We start from the raw sequence: 17,456 nt of genomic DNA, 5'->3' as shown, positions 1-17,456 counted from the left end.
CAAACTGGACAACACAATTACAACTTAAAACTCTCACAACTAACTATACCGATCAAAATACAACGAGGCATATTCCAAGGAGACGCCCTCAGCCCACTCTGGTTCTGTTTGGCTCTAAATCCTCTCTCAAATATGCTTAACTCTTCTTCAGTAGGATACCCTTTAAACTATAAAGAAACTGACGATCAGTCTTCAAATATGAATAAAAATGTATTAAACCATTTATTGTATATGGATGATATAAAATTATATGCCGAAACCGAAAACCAACTGAACCAATTAACGAAAATAGTAGAACAATTTACAAATGGCATAAAAATGGAGTTTGGATTAGAGAAATGTAAAATAAATTCCATTAGGGCAGGAAGTCAACACCCATATAACTACACATTAGAATCAGGAGAACAAATAACATCACTTAGCGAACAAGAAGTATATAAATATTTAGGTTACAACCAAGCACTTTTTATAAACCATAAAGAAATAAAACTAAAACTACAGCAACAATTCCGGCACAGACTGAATGCGGTATTAAAAACCCAACTTAATTCCAGAAATATGATTAAAGCGATAAACACCTATGCTATACCCATACTAACTTATTCTTTCGGCATAATAAACTGGACCAAATCAGACCTAAAATCATTACAGCGCACAATCAACATAAATATGACAAAACATCGTAAACACCACCCTAGATCTTGCATACAAAGATTAACTCTACCTAGAAAAGAAGGAGGTAGGGGTTTGATTGATATCGTAAACTTACACAACACACAAATTTCAAGTTTAAGACAATATTTCTTCAGCAAAATGGAATCATCAGCGCTTCACAAATCCATAGTACAAAATGACAATAAATTGACACCTTTAAATTTGAATGATGTAAGTACACAGACAAACGAGATGCTCGTCAACAATCAAACTAAACTAACGGCGTGGTCTGAAAAGTCCTTACATGGGAGACACCGACACGACTTATGTCAATTCAATGTCGATAAAGAAGCATCGAACGCATGGCTAAGTCGAGGAATTTTATACCCGGAGACTGAAGGTTTTATCATAGCTATACAGGATCAAGTCATTGAGACCAGAAACTATCAGAAATATATTACAAAAACACTCACCTCTGATACATGTAGAAAATGCAATAGCTCTCCAGAAACAATTCAACACATTACAGGCTCATGCAAGGCAATAGTACAGACAGACTACAAGCACAGACACGATCAAGTAGCTAATATTATTCACCAAAACCTAGCACACAAGTACAATCTAATACAAAACACACATACTCCATATTACAAATACACTCCACAAACTGTGTTAGAAAGCGCGACACATAAGCTATATTTTGACCGAGCCATACTCACTGATAAGACCATACATTACAATAGACCAGACATAATCTTACAAAATAAAACGAATAAAATAACTTACCTAATAGATATCGCCGTCCCCAATACACATAACATCCAGAAGACAATAGCAGAAAAAATAAGTAAATACACAGAACTGAAAGACGAAATAACAAGACTTTGGAAACAAGAAAAAGTTTATGTGATACCCATTGTCCTCTCAACCACAGGTGTTATACCCAAACATTTATATCATAGCCTGAAAGAAATAGACCTGCGTAAAACACTATATACAACACTACAAAAAGCTGTAATATTGAATACATGCAGAATTGTTCGAAAATTCCTGCAAATAGAAAACGAAACATTTAATAATACCACAGTGACATAACATGTAATAGTTGCATACACATAGCCATAGGTGCGCGAGCATGCACATGCATATGCATGCATGGGCGCGCATACGCACACTCACAAAAACTCACACACTGCACTTACTTGGTCTCGGCCCGTAAGTGCAGTATACGCATAGTAGCGTATATACCAGCTATAGCTGAGTAATAAAGTTTGCATAAATAATAATAATAATTTATTTATTTGCTAGAAATGTGGTAATAATAATGGTCTTAAATATAATAGATCTACACATTTCGCCTTATCTAAAGGCATGCAAATTTAGTATTATAATTTAGTGGCTTACGTATATTAATAGCCTAGTAGGAGTCAATCCATAAATATTGGCAGCCGCACACATACTAGTGGTAGCAGACTAAACAAATACAAATACAAACTAAACAAAAACAAATACATAACAAGTCAATAATATAACAAATGTCATACAATACAAATGAATTACACATTTACATACATACATTCATTTAATTTTTTAAAAAGTCATTTATTAAATAAAAATTGCATTCCAGTAACCATTTTTTTAACCGTAATTTAAAGTGACTTACTGGTAGTTCTCTTATTGATTTTGGTATTTTATTATATATTTTAATAGTCATTATATTACAGTTTTGTTGATACAGTGTGGTTCTGCAGATGGGCAGTTTCAATATTGTGGGATCTCTTGATGTGACTTTATTCATATTCGAAAGTTTTGTAAAAAGTTGTGGGTTTTGTTTAACAAATATTCCTACTTCATAAATATACATGGATGTAAGTGTTAATATTTTTAATTTTTTAAATAATGGCCTACATGTATCTGTTGGTTTTACACCACAGATAGCTCTTACGCATTTTTTCTGTGCTATAAAGACCTTTTTCGACATTATAGAATTTCCTCAAAGCAGAAGCCCATATCTTAAAATTGAACCCACATAACCATGATACGCTATCAGTGCGGTTTGTTCATTGGCCTCTCTTTTTAATCGCCTAAGAGCATATACAAAACTATTTAAACGTTTCCTTACGTAGTTAGTATGAGCTTTCCAGTTACAATTTTTATCCAAGGTAAATCCTAAAAAATTAATTTCATTACATTCAGTCACTTTTTCATTTTTACATTTTATAACAATATTTTTTGGTGGCATGGAATAATTAGAAAATTGCAAAAATTTGGTCTTAGATATGTTAACATGTAAGTCATTATCCTGAAGCCAAGATACTATATTTTTCACTGTGTTATTGATTACAATTTCATAGTCACTTAATGTTTTTTCATCGTCTGGAATAAGAACAGATAAATCGTCAGCAAACAAAGTACATTGATATTTTGTTATATCAGGCAAGTCATTTATATACAAAAGGAACAGCAATGGACCTAAAATGCTGCCTTGAGGGACTCCTGATAAAGTACAACGATAATTTGATGTAAATGATCTAGTCATACATTTATTATTAATACGATTTATCTGGACGCACTGTCTTCTATCTGTAATATAACTTGCTATCCAGTCTAAAGCACGACCCCTAATACCATATCGTTCACATTTGTTTAACAATACTCTATGATTTACATTGTCAAAAGCCTTTGTCATATCAAAGAAAATTCCAGTTATTCGTTTTTTACTGTCAATAAATTTTGTTACGTTACGGATGACAGAAAAGGCAGCCAAAGTAGTTGATTTATTTCTTTGGAATCCATTCTGTTCTTCTTTAATTATATTAAATTTATTAATAAAGTCGATTAATCTTTTATACATTAATTTTTCAAATACTTTAGAAAATATTGAGTTCAGTGTTATTGGCCTATAATTTTTTAATTTATTTTTGTCATCTTTTTTATGTAATGGTTTTATAATAGAATGTTTTAGAGGTTTCGGGAATTTTCCTTGTGTAAAAGAAGAATTTATAAGATAAGTCAACACCGGTGCAATTTTTTGAGCAACCAATTTTAATATAAGTGTTGAAATATCATCAAATCCCACCGAGCGAGTATTTTTCAAGGACTTTATTACTTTTATTATTTCATCTTCACTGCAAGGTATTATAAATATGATATAGGATGAACATAAATTTTTTATACTTTTATGTTGATTATAACTTTTTGATGTATTTATACCAGTGATAGAGATAAAGTAGTCGTTGAACGCATTAGCAATTTCTTGAGGGTTGTTTATTTTTTTATTTTCGACCTCAATGCATCTTATGTCTTGTCTGTTTATAATATTACATTCCCTTCTACTTATTACATCCCAAGTAGCCTTGCATTTATTCTTTGAATATTTAATAAATCTACTGTTATTTATTCTTTTTGAACAATTAATACATTTGTTTAACATTTTTGCATATTTTAAATATTGTTTTTTATTGTAGCCTTTATTTTTTTTATAGATATTATATCTGAGTTTTCTTTTATATATACATGATAGTTTTATTCCCTTTGTAATCCATTTTACTTTATTACTTCTTTCCTTTATTTTGACTCTTTGTATTGGAAAGCAAAGATTATACATTAAACAGAACATGTCATGAAATGAATCAAATGCATTATTTATGTTTGTTTCACTTAACACTTCTATCCAAGATAAACTACTTAAGACATCTATGAATTTTCGTATATTGTCTTCATTAAAGTCTCTTTTAATTATATAATGATAACGTAGTATAGGTTTTTGAATATGTAATTTAAATGTCAAAGTTTGACCCGTATTATGATCTGACAAGAAAAGTTCATGAACCCTACCTTCAGCTGATGAAATATTGCTAAAAATGTGATCTATGCACGTGTTATGTCTTGTAGGGTTATTTATATGCATTTGTAAATTATAATTAAGAAGAACTTCCTTTAAATAGCAAGAATTTTTGTCATTTATAAGAGTATTAATATTAATATCCCCTGCAATAATATTTTTTTTGTTTTTTCTAAAAGATATTTTGTGTAATATATTTTCAAAATTTTCAAAAAATACATTATTATTAGTACCAGGTATTTTGTATATACAGATAACAATGCAGTTCCATAATGGTATTTCTACTCCACAACATTCAAAATATTTTTCAATTGAGAGATCATTAAGAAATGGAATGTGTTTATATTCTATATATCTTTTTAAAAGAATACATACCCCACCGCGTTTTTCATTTAATCGAGAAAAAGAAGTAGCCAATTTAAAATTATTTAAGACAATATTATCTTCATCTCCATTTCTAACAAAAGTTTCCGATAAGCAAACAATATCAGGGAATATATCCTTTTCCTTTAATTCATTTAAACACAACTCTAACATGTCTAGTTTATTTATAAGTCCTGCTATATTCTGATGGAACAATGTTAATGTAGTTGGATCTTTTTTATTATTTACGAAAAAGCTCATTTCCTTCATTTTTCGGAGGAAAATAATTGTTACCATTTTTTAGATTATTCTCATATATTGAGCTATGTTTATTTACACTAGGAAAGTAGTAAGGTATAGTACCTTTATGAGGCTTTTTAAAATCGTTAGAGCTGGCTTTTTTAGGTAATATACGACTTTTTATTTTATTATAGCATAAATAGTGTTTTTCGTAAAATTCGAAATCAACAATAACATTAAGTTTTAAACACAGTTCCGAAAGGAATTTTCTTTTGCCACCCTTATTGTCTACTTTTAGAAACTGACAATTTAGAAAATTTCTACATACATTTGAAATAAGTGTGTTTAACATATATTCATTTAAAAACTTGTTACTATTTATTCCCAATACAATTATCTTTATATTCTTAAACCTTGTCAATAAATTTACAAATTCAATCATTACTTTTGTCGGATTCTTGTCATTTTCTCCGGCACATAAAATAATATAATTGTCTTTTGAATCTTCGATCTGATAACATTCTTGAATTATATCTTGACATAAAGCATTTGGCTTTATAATAGAATAAATTTGATATTTTTGGTAACCAGATTCCAATCTTGTATAAATAAGTTTTGATGACCTGTTTTGATGACTAGACCTGTACATTGCTGCGAACCAGTTATTAACATTTTGGGAATATTTGTTTGATTAGTAAAATCACTTTTTTTCCAAGAATTTATGTTCTCTTTGTCGTCTGTATTTTGTAGTATACTCGTTGTTTTCTGTAATATTGTCTTCTTATTAGGTTGAGAATTATCGTCTGAATTACGGTTTGAGTCAATATTTTCTATGTCAGTCTGGTTTTCTGTATTAATTGATAATTCAAAATCTGGATGTTCTATTTCATTATAACTATGATTTTTTAAATCAAAAAGTCTTTTCTTTTGTAAATTGACTGTTTCATCTTTCTTAACATCCCCTCTTTTCTTTTTAATACTCGATGAACTCGAGTATATTTTTGTGAGGTGTGTAATTTTATAATTTTGTTTTGACAATTGTTTTTTCAAAGTACTATTTTCTATTAACAAATCATCTATTTCGGCTTTTGCAGTTTCTAACTGGGTTTTAAGATTATTTATTTCTAACTTTAGGTCGTCTACGATGTCATCACGAGTAGATAAATCAGGCAGACTTTTTGTTGAATAAATAGATTCTGTTGACTCAGATGTAGAACTTTCTGATAAACTCGATACAATTCTTTTAGTATGCCTCATTGTAATATAATTCGTCTGATCCATTTGTCTATAGTACAGATTCGCTAACTTAATATTTTTTACATACAAAAAGCGAATTTCGTTGGCAGGAACCGATCGCAGACACTTACGCAAGAGTCATTCAAACCGTGCTTGAAACCAGTGTACCACAATCGCAGTTACTTGTCGATTCGAAATTATGGATTATATGTTAACTGAACTTAGATTTTGTTCGTTAAAATTTTCATAAATTTCTATTAATACCCACATTCAATTTCTGTAACTTTTAGTGAACCACAATTTATGTTTAACATATTATGCAATCTATATCACCTATATTTTGTAAACCTTGGCTTATTATTTTATTAAGAAGTAAGTCGCACTCACTTTATTCTGATATTTGTTACTTATAAATGAAAAAAATAAAAAATAAAACTGTTTCACTTCATGAGTTTGTTGGTCAGATTTAATTGTCTTTATAATTATGTATTACTTGTATATTATATTAAAATATCACTATCACTAAATATTTACACTACTTTCTACGATTTAAATAAATTATAACGTTTAATACTGTCCCAAATTAAATTAAAATAATAAAATATGTTAGAGCTGATGTGCACTTCATGACAGCTGTCATGAGAATCCCTGTATGAATATACTCTGTTATGTCCATGGCACTGCTCATGTCTATAGGCGACGGTTAACATTTTCCATCCGGTGGACCGTTAGCTTGTTTGCCATTCTAAGATGTATAAAAAAAAAACCTTTTCTTCGATCATTCCCTCTTTAGATCCATCCACTTTCACACTTAACACTTAGCTATCCACTATAAACTTTAAACTAATCACAAATAAATCTCCTTCAAAACTCTATGAATACGACGGACTTTTTCTGCGGACAAATTGTCCGTTTGTGTGAGCCATGTGCTTTCCCAACTCGTGTGCACTGTAGCGTGGAGTTTTACATGATTTATTATGACTGGAAATGTATGCTAAAGATATTATCTCTCAAGCGGAACAGACAAGAAAAATACAAAATGATTTTTTATTTGTCATATAATTTCATATTTTTCTTTTTTTTTTTTAAGTTACAATGCATCAATTACCTAATGAAAAGTGAAAAACATGAAATATTCAAGCATTGACGTTAAATTTTTAATTTCAATAAATTCTCAGTATTTGTTTGTAGGGTGCTGTGTGGTCCCGGCTAGAATGGGCCACTCCATCCTATCCCGTGGGCGACTAAGGGACCTTAATGGTCGAAAGTTGAACAGCACCGTCTTAAAACATGACCAAAAGTCTAACTGCGGTTACCAAACCGCTAGCCAAGCATGGCAACTACTCACAAACCCCTCCATATTATTAATATTTACTGTAAAACTGTCTTTAAAACATAAAAGGAGAAACCATTTTTATGACATTAAAAATATTATTTATTATATTGTTAATGTCCCAAAGGTTGTCTGGAAGAGATTGCTTAGCGATAAGGCCGCCTTTTGTATTAATATCATTAATATATCATTAATATTTACTGTATTTGTTATTTTTCTTTTTACTTGGTGCAATAAAGTGTAATAATAAAATAAATAAATAAATAAATAAATAAAATATGGGAGAGACCTATCTTTTTCTTCTTTCTTCTTCTTCTTCTTCTTCTCTATTCAGCAGTGGATAGCAAATGGCTGATAAGATATTGATAATTGTAGGGGTTGAGGTAAAGACAAAAAGTCAAACAGTGGACATCTGCAGTATACTATATTATAGAAAGATAAGACAAACAATGAATGATCGAACCATAAAAAATAACAAATTAAAGAAAAAATAATAAAATTGAAATCGATACAAAGAAATATATGTAAACTTCCAATTAAGTCTCACATAATATATTATTGCATTATTGTAAACACCAGAGGGCGACTTGGTACAAAAGTCGTCTGCTTGACTACCTCTGTCCCATTCGTGTTTCAACCGTAAATGGTACTGCTCATGTCTACAGACGACAGTTACCACTTTCCATCAGGTGGGCCGTCAGCTTGTTTGCCATTATAAGTTGTATAAAAAAAAAATATGGCAGTGAATTTACAGGGTACTGAGAATTAACTCCTCAGTCCTCAGGAACAGCAACGCATGGGGGACATCATGGGCGAAATAGTATACTCTGTTATGTCCATGGTACTGCTCATGTCTATAGGCGACGGTTACCACTTCGAACCACCGCATTTTGGCTTTGGTGATGTATTAAGAGATACGCTGCTGCTTATCCCTTAACCATTAAGCTCTCTTAGGCGCCTCTTACGACACCCACGGGATAGGAAGGGGTGGCCCATTCTATGCCGGGGCCATATTGTATCTTTTATATTTACCTGTGCGTAATTAGATTTTCATGAACTCAGACATCGCAACATTTATCTGTCTAAACGGAGACAGCGCACAGCAGACGGATCTTTTTATAGACTTAGTACGTGACTCAATAAACACGAGATGCCTATAACATTGTTAGGATAATAAAATATAGTTCCATCATATACCAAATGGCCTTATTTTTAACAACTTTACCAGGGGGAGGCTTTAAACAAAATTCGTTTGCCTAAGTACCTCTGTATTTTCATATATATATATATATATATATATATATATATATATATATATATATATATATATATAGTATTTATAAATATTGTGAGCAAGGGTGGACTTATCTCTGACAGAAATCTCTTCCAGTTATAATTATTCATAACAGATTATATTTTAATGTAATTACTACCGGTTTAACTTATGTGTAATTTGGTTGAGAAAGCTTGACTAATTTCGGAATCACTCAGAACCCTTAATCTTCAGCGGCTGTAACGCGAGCAAAAGCGTGACTGCGCGCCGCGGTCCGCTGAGCTCGACCCATCGGCGTTCGCGGCATCAGCAGATTAGAGAATGGCATTTGAAATTCTTTAGATATGAACAGCTGGGCCCCGTCATCTTCCTCTTCGCCTATCTTGATTTTTTGTAATGGATAATAATAGAATGGTAACCTCACCCTCGCTAACGGTATACACCGGCGTGGCACCAGTGAAGGATGATAGGTGAGGATGAAGTAGGTCAGTTAGCCCATCGTGGCGAATTCAACAAGAATTGTTCACGATGGTTTCCAGGGGGAACCACGTGAAAGTCGATTTAATATGGCTATAGCATATTGCTAGCAATGCAGCTGTCAAACTCCATTGGTAACAATCCCTTTCCCCCCGCCTACCTTGGTATTGTCAATCACTGTGTTAGTAATATCATGTGGATACATGTACTTGAATGGCTGTGGTTCGGTTTGAAGAATCGAATATAGCACAGAAATTATAGTACTTAAACTGTTACTTAACTGTTAACAGTATTGTTAAAGTATAGTGAACGCCGAGACTGGAATGAGCTCCCTGTCGAGAATTTAGCCATAGAGACTACAGCATGGGATTCTTTAATAGGGTTTCTTTAAGTTTGGCAACGCATACGTGACACCCCTAGTGTTGCAGACGTCTATAGACTACAGTGACCGTTTACATCAGACTGGCTGTATGCTTGTTTGCCACCTTGGTATAAAAAAAAAGTATATAGGGGCGTAGCATCTTAGATCTTGGATCTGGTTAATTCTTTGTGAATTCGTCACGATTAGCTATGTAGATTGCTTTCACCCTCAGCTGTCATCTCTCACTGGTGCCCCGCCAACATATACCGATAGTGCAAGCGGAGTTACAATTCCATTATCACCCATAAAAAAATCTTAGATCTTAAAAATGGCAATACGTAAGGAACATCGTGGGTAACACAGTATATTTTGTAATGTCCATGGTGCTGTTCATGTTCATATGAACAGCACCATGGACACAGTTCATATCATTTTCCACAGATATTTTTGTTTATGTGATTCATCAATTAAAAAAAATTCAGAATTGAAATTTTTTATACAACTTAGAATGGCAAATAAGCTGACGGCCCACCTGATGGAAAGTGGTAATCCTTGCCTATAGACATGAGCAGTACCATGGACATAACAGAGTATACTGCAATCGACTTTTGTACAAAGTCTCCCTCTGGTAAATTTGATTTGATGTTGATATTTTTTTAAATACGCTCTAAATACGGTCTGTCTTTTTTTCCAAATAAGCTCAGCAATTTGGTTTTTAAATCAAAATAACTGCTAATAAAATAACTGTATATAATTTGTTTTTTTTTTGTATACTCGTATGCATTCTTTTATCTCTTTTTACTGTGTGTGTCTATTTATGTGTGCTGTAAATAATGCAAATAAATTATATATCTATCTCTCCATACCAAACCTTCTAGCCGATATGTTAAAAATAGGCTAATACCTTCATCTTATATTTTGTGGACTTGTTCTCAGCAGCGGAACAATGATTATAATGTTACTGATGATGTGCTACGCAGCGTGCTACGTTTTTCGTAGACGTCTACGGTATCGTAGCTACGTTGTATTGACTTTTATTGTCACATTATATGTACTATTTTTTGATAATCACACCAAATGTTTTTGTGTTCGAGCTAGGATATTTATTATTATGAGATAACAGCCAATGAATATCTGGATGCACAACCCAGGTGTTCCATATTTAAAAAAAAATGTCATAAGATAAATCATAAAAAAAAATATTTTTCAAATCTGTTTGCAACTGACGGAGTTACGAGGTAACAAACATAAAAAAAATACACCCTAATTAGGGGACTTACTTTTTTTAAAGTCTATAAAATATATAGATATAAACATAAACACCTAATAAATATAAACACCTACACAAATATATACATAAAAATATATAAATACTGCTCACGCATAAATATACGTAAAATACAAAGTTATAAATTTTTTATATATCTGAAGAAACAAGTATGCCAACCAGACAAATGTACAAATTAAGAAGGTGACATGTTGCTCAAAGAAAAATATTTAAGGTAATAAATAAATAATACATTAATTCTGTAATGACATGCTACCACTTTTGTTTCAGAAGCAAAAAAAAAGATATTTGCGAAGCTAAAGGTGGATATAAACACGATATGTGGACATATATTTATATATCGTACATCGTAAGTATTGCGTGTTTGCCAGTCCTAAGCGTGTCGTCGTAAGGTATATACGAAACATCTGTTTGTTTATAGGCGATTTCATGTATGTATGTAGTCGCTTGTGTCTCGCACAGTAATATAACCTTGTTGATATTTTAACGACCTCTGCGGTGCAGTGGTAGGCATGCTGCTGTGCGTAAATTAGGTCCAGCAGTGCCATTCTGTAAAATGCAAACTCGATATCGAATCTCACTCAGGTGACCGTTCTCACTTCGATAGCGAAATCACTTGACCTTGGATTGGCATTCTGTTTACACTTGAAGTGCAGAGGCGATGTGAAGTGAGTTTCGAAATGAATTATCGAGAACTAGAGACGTGCTCCGTGCGCCATGTTTAATCTATATAATCGATTTAAAGTATTTCCTTTGTTTTTTTAGAAATTATATACTAATGAGTGTATTATTGGCTTTACTTATGTTTGATATTATTTAGTCTATTTAATTATACAAATTAAGCGATAGCTATACCAATTTAAAACAATTTATAATTTCTTGTCAGTATAGCCAACATTCCTTTGCGTCCATGTAAAAAATTTATTTTGTTTGGTAAACTTTGTGTTGTGATTCCAAGAACAAGAACTTTAAGTGGAGAGGACTAAGTGGTTTTACGATCAAGCGATACACATGGGTACCTATTGAACACAAAAAATTAACATGTTGAGTATCAGTAAGTTTAGTGCATTCAACATTTGTGTTTCGAAAGAAGTGGAAGCAAAAATGAAGTGAGTATACACACAATTTAATGTATTTTTATATTTACAGAAAATGTTGTATATCTAAGTGAATGAGCCGATGATCTATCTTATTGATGTGAGTAGCAACCATCACACAATGTACTGTGATGTCCATGTTACTCCTCTTACATTGTTATTTCTAAGGCCATAATTGTTATGCTTTGTTTTACCCTATACCTTTAATTACACTGCAATCACAGTTATTTTGGCGGTAGGAAGACTTGTAAAACATAGATAGGTGTCCATGCAAATGACTTAGACGATGTCTCCCTGTAGTAAAGTAATTATTTACTTTGCTGTCAATACTAATTGTTAATTTTTAAATTTTCTTGTAATTATGTAATATTTTTTTAATAATGGACCGTATAACTAACCCGACTGTTGGACTATCAAAGTCATTACAGAATCATTGCGAGACTATTATTTAAATTTTTTAAACTACTCTATAATGTTAAAAAATATCTTATATAGATTACAAATAGTCTTGTGAAATCATTCTTATATTTTTGTTCTATATTTATATTAAATGAAATGTGCATATATGATAATTTATATATTGTAGCATAAAAATTCCGTATGTTGTAAGTTCGGCAGTAAGAATTTCATAATTACTATTCTTTTACAGCTCCACGCCGTAGGCGGCGATTGATACCTGCGTCTCCACCTTCTCAGAGGCGGTCACAGCTTACCAGCCTCACTGATCGCTTCCTGAGAGTGGAGGAGCAGCGGTTAGAAATAGATAGAAGAAGTGTAGCTGTATCAGAAAATATGGCTAGACTAATGAGGGAATTCTTGCAGCGAGACCAAGATAGGAGTCATGAGGTTAGCCAGGAATTGCTGGCTGTAGGGGAGGGATTAAAATTGTTAGCCGAAGCATTAAAAAAATAAAATGTTGAGAAAAACAAGGTCTTTTATTTTTATTGTTTTGTGACAAAATGTTTGTTATAGTAAATATATGTATTTACTCCCTACGAGAACGCCATAACTGATTAACTAGCATATCTCTGCTTGATTGACCTATTGTCAACTCGCTCTGAGAGTGGGTCAATGGCAACTGACGACCCGCTGAGACGCGTGCAATTGCACGAAAATTTGCTTCTTCCTCCTCATCATGACTATCTAGAGTCGGTGCAGGTAAACCAGCTCTATTGCAAATGTTGTGCAGGACACAACATGCTATCACTATTTTTCCGACTGTATCAGGATGGTAATGTAGAACGCGGTGCACAAGTAAACATCTAAAACGTCCCTTAAGTCTATCAATAGTTCGTTCGACTGTGTTACGTGCTGTTGCGTGTAGTTTATTGTAATATTCTTCAGGTGTACCCTCAACAGCGTTAGGAATAGGAGTCATTAAATAAGACCGCTGAGCATATCCTGAATCTCCTACAACAAACATTAAAACCGGTTAGGTCAAATCTTTAGGTCATATAGGGGGAAGTTAGAATCAACTTTAATTAATTGACCTCACCAAGTAAATATACAGTTTCACCAGCACCTACCAATTCTTCTAAATGGTTTTTTATATCACTATTATTAAAGATAAAACTGTCGTGTGTGGCGCCACCATAAGTAGCGTCTACATGTATTATATTGAGATCCGCATCTGTGTACTGAAAGATAAAAATCTAGATATAATTATTATACTTACTAGCGACTGCCGACCACTTCGTTGGCGTATATATCATTATAAATGACATTCTGATATCTAAGCTATCAATAATAGTATATAATTAATATCTGTTTTTTAATTCTCTTATTATTTCCCATGTTTCCCAGAATTATATAAATTCACTTAATTTAGAACAAATGTTACGATGTTTCTAAATTAGATTAACTTAGGAATAACTTAATATTTTTCATACCAATTGAACATTCCTAGCATGATTGCCTTTACGACAATAATAGCGCTCTTCATTTTCTGTGGGTCTAACTATTGTCACAAAAGTCCCATCCACACACCCGATTACTCCAGGAATCTTGAACTTTTCATAAAATCTGAAATTATACAAAATATTTTTTTATGTAATAAAAAAAAAAATATTACCTACCCAACAAAACAGACAAAGAAATAAAATTATAAAAATTCGTCAAATTAAAATATATTATAAACTTCGATATTATAAAAGACAGTCAATATTATTTATAGTTATAGATTATGAATTAAATATTATTTTATCAAAAGTATTTGTATATTACAAACCGTTCTTTTAATGCCAGCCTCTCCTCTGCATTCTGTGGGAATTTTATATATTTGCTTATAATAGTTGGATGATTTAATGTCTCCACTACCTCGCAAATGCAGCGAGATGCAGTCGGTTGGGACAAAAAAGTATTTATATTTTGCCCTATTATCCTTTGATAACTGCCACTCGCCAAGAACGACAATGTGCACAATAACTGAAAAGAGATAAGTAAATAAGTCATATTATGTGCTTATCTACTATACTATTTATTATTACTTGATTGTACGGAAAATAAGTGGTAGCATAACATAGTACCTAATTAAATAACTATTCAAGTTATTTAAATTAGGTACCTAATAGATAGCTGGATCTTACCTTGATTCTAACGGATAACCCTCGGTGGCGACGTTGTGGTTTCCTAATGAAAAACTTAATATCTTCTTCTAATTGATTTATTAATTCCTCTGAAAGTCTGTACACATTCACATAATCCTTATTTCTATTAAACAATCGCATTGCACGAATTTGTTGAGCTTGACGTCGGCTGTTATATAAATCTAAAGAGTTCGCTTCTTCTAATAAACTCAATAACACAAATAATCTAGCCATTTTAATGTATTAGGCAACAAAAAAACTTATGTTTAAATACAATTTATAATATTTTTATAAAATCTCGATCACTCCGTAGGAACTTTATATTTGACAAATGGAATCGTGTGTCTTGGGTGAAGTGAGTATCGAAGTGAGTGGGAAATTCCCTTACAGAATGCCAATACACTGCACCAAACGTCAAAATATCACTTTTGAATGTTTAATCCCGCCACCGTACTCGTCGTTGTGGCGCTGCAGTCGCAATCGAGTTTTACAGAATGCCATGATATAATTTCACTCCGGATTCAGCTATCGAGTTTCGAAGTGATGCTTACCGAATAACACTACTGAACTCTATTCCCGTTTGGGGTAATTAAGGAGAGGAATTTTTCTGATTTGCGATTACGACAGATACGAGTGTTCTAGATTATGAATTACTGACATATAGTCAAACATTGATTACTTGATTCTTTATTACTGAAGGTACTCTAACTTGAAGAGCAGGTGAGATATGTGATTATGTACTATTTGTAATGAGTATACTACTGTAAAGTTTATTTATTTAACACTTTATTGCACCAACATGACATGATTTGTTAAACAATTTTCAATACGTATAGTGTAGTACAAAAGGCGGTCTTATTGCTAAGCAAACTCTTCCAGACAACCTTTTGGTAGAAGGAATTAAAGCATAAATAGGTAGGTGGCGCGTTAAAAAAAATAGTTTACCTACTTATGAAAAAAGATATAATATTATTTAACACTCAAAATATTTTGTTTAGCGCCGCTTAGAATTTAACTTAAAAGTAATCTTGTTTAATGATAAATCTTACGATGATAACATAAATGGTTAATTATCACGAGAATTTTTAAACTTTAAGACATTTTTTAATAGAATAAATATATAAGACTCTGTGACATTTTTTTTTATAACACAGGGGGCAATCGAACATGCGGCTCACCTGATGGTAAGTGATTACCGCCGCCCATGATCACTCGCAACACCAACGGCATTGCAGGTGTGCTGCTGGGCTTTGAAAAGGAATATGCTCTTTTCTTGTAGGTTACCATATCATATTGGCTTAAAAATACCCCTGCTAGAAGTTAGTTCCAAAGCGTGATTGTACAAGGAAGAAAGTGCCTTGAAAAATGCACAGTGAAGGCCGCCACTCAACCAGATGGTTGGGATAGAACTTTAGTTTCTGGCCGATTGTACGATGCTGAAATTCAACAGCAGGTATCAATTTCTCAGTACATTCCACAATGTATTGCATTCCAAACAATTTCTCAGTACATTTCACAATGTATTGCATTCCAAACAATTTCTCAGTACATTCCACAATGTATTGCATTCCAAACAATTTCTCAGTACATTCCACAACGTATTGCATTCCAAACAATTTCTCAGTACATTTCACAATGTATTGCATTCCAAACAATTTCTCAGTACATTCAACAATGTATTGCATTCCAAACAATTTCTCAGTACATTCCACAATGTATTGCATTCCAATTTCTCAGTACATTCCACAATGTATTGCATTCCAAACAATTTCTCAGTACATTCCACAATGTATTGCATTCCAAACAATTTCTCAGTACATTCCACAATGTATTGCATTCCAAACAATTTCTCAGTACATTCCACAAGGTATTGCATTCCAAACAATTTCTCAGTACATTCCACAATGTATTGCATTCCAAACAATTTCTCAGTACATTCCACAATGTATTGCATTCGATGGAAGCTCGATATATACTTTTCTTGTTTTTTTCCGCTACATTTCCAAAGAAACCGAGAGAACTTACTTCCTTTCATTTAAAACAAAACTTTTTTCGAGCCAGATGCTCATTGTCTCTGTTCCGTGTGGAAGTAATAATTCCCTGCGCAATCTCCCAAGTGGTTTACAACTCAATTTCAATAAACACAAAGTTTAATTTCGTATGGTTTGGATACAAATAATTGCGGCTGCCGCAAACATTTTTATATGCTTATGGTTTTTTGTATGTATGAATATGTAATATTTATATGAGTTCGAACTTTATACACTGGTAATCATCATCATCATCATATAATCATAGCCTTTAACTGTCCACTACTGAGCATAAGTCTCCCCCTTGGAGGAGATCTGTGCTCAGCAGTGGACAGATTTTTTTTAATGGATGATAATAATATGGTAACCCCGTTTGCGCTATCGGTATACACTGGCGGGGCACCAGTGATAGACGACTGATGAGGATGAAAGCAGGTCAGTTAGTCCATCCTGATGAATTCTACAAGAATTAGCCACGATGGTTTCCAGGGAGAATCAAGTGGAGGTCTACTTAACAGGATGTATTTTTTTGCAAATTGCAGGAGTTTTTTTTTAGGGGTGAAAATGGTATGGTAACTCCGCCTGCGCTAATGGGATACGCTGGCGGAGCACCAGTGAAGGGTGATAGATGAGAATGAAAACAGGCTAGCTAGCCCATCATGATGAATTCATCAG

The 17,456-nt window shown here is 32.7% G+C and overlaps 2 protein-coding genes across 2 annotated transcripts; one reads left to right on the top strand and one right to left on the bottom strand.

The window, feature by feature from the left end:
- The first annotated feature begins 318 nt into the window (after window positions 1-318).
- Window positions 319-1,749, top strand: LOC128200695 (uncharacterized). Its single transcript, XM_052894927.1, has one exon. It carries the CDS (start codon window positions 319-321, stop codon window positions 1,747-1,749), a length of 1,431 nt encoding a protein of 476 aa, XP_052750887.1.
- An 11,331-nt stretch (window positions 1,750-13,080) lies between these two features.
- LOC128200696 (putative nuclease HARBI1) lies at window positions 13,081-15,305 on the bottom strand. Its single transcript, XM_052894929.1, has 5 exons — window positions 14,752-15,305; window positions 14,394-14,590; window positions 14,056-14,188; window positions 13,662-13,803; window positions 13,081-13,576 (listed from the first exon to the last, which is right to left on the bottom strand). Exons 1-5 carry the CDS (start codon window positions 14,983-14,985, stop codon window positions 13,152-13,154), a joined length of 1,131 nt encoding a protein of 376 aa, XP_052750889.1. The 5' UTR covers window positions 14,986-15,305; the 3' UTR covers window positions 13,081-13,151.
- Window positions 15,306-17,456: the final 2,151 nt, after the last annotated feature.

The sequence above is a fragment of the Galleria mellonella genome, unplaced genomic scaffold (assembly GCF_026898425.1).
Source record: "Galleria mellonella isolate WM207_F2 unplaced genomic scaffold, CSIRO_AGI_GalMel_v1 utg250, whole genome shotgun sequence".
NCBI lineage: Eukaryota > Metazoa > Arthropoda > Insecta > Lepidoptera > Pyralidae > Galleria > Galleria mellonella.
The sequence above is the reverse complement of the archived record's forward strand: the minus strand, read 5'-3'. Positions and strand labels throughout refer to the sequence as shown.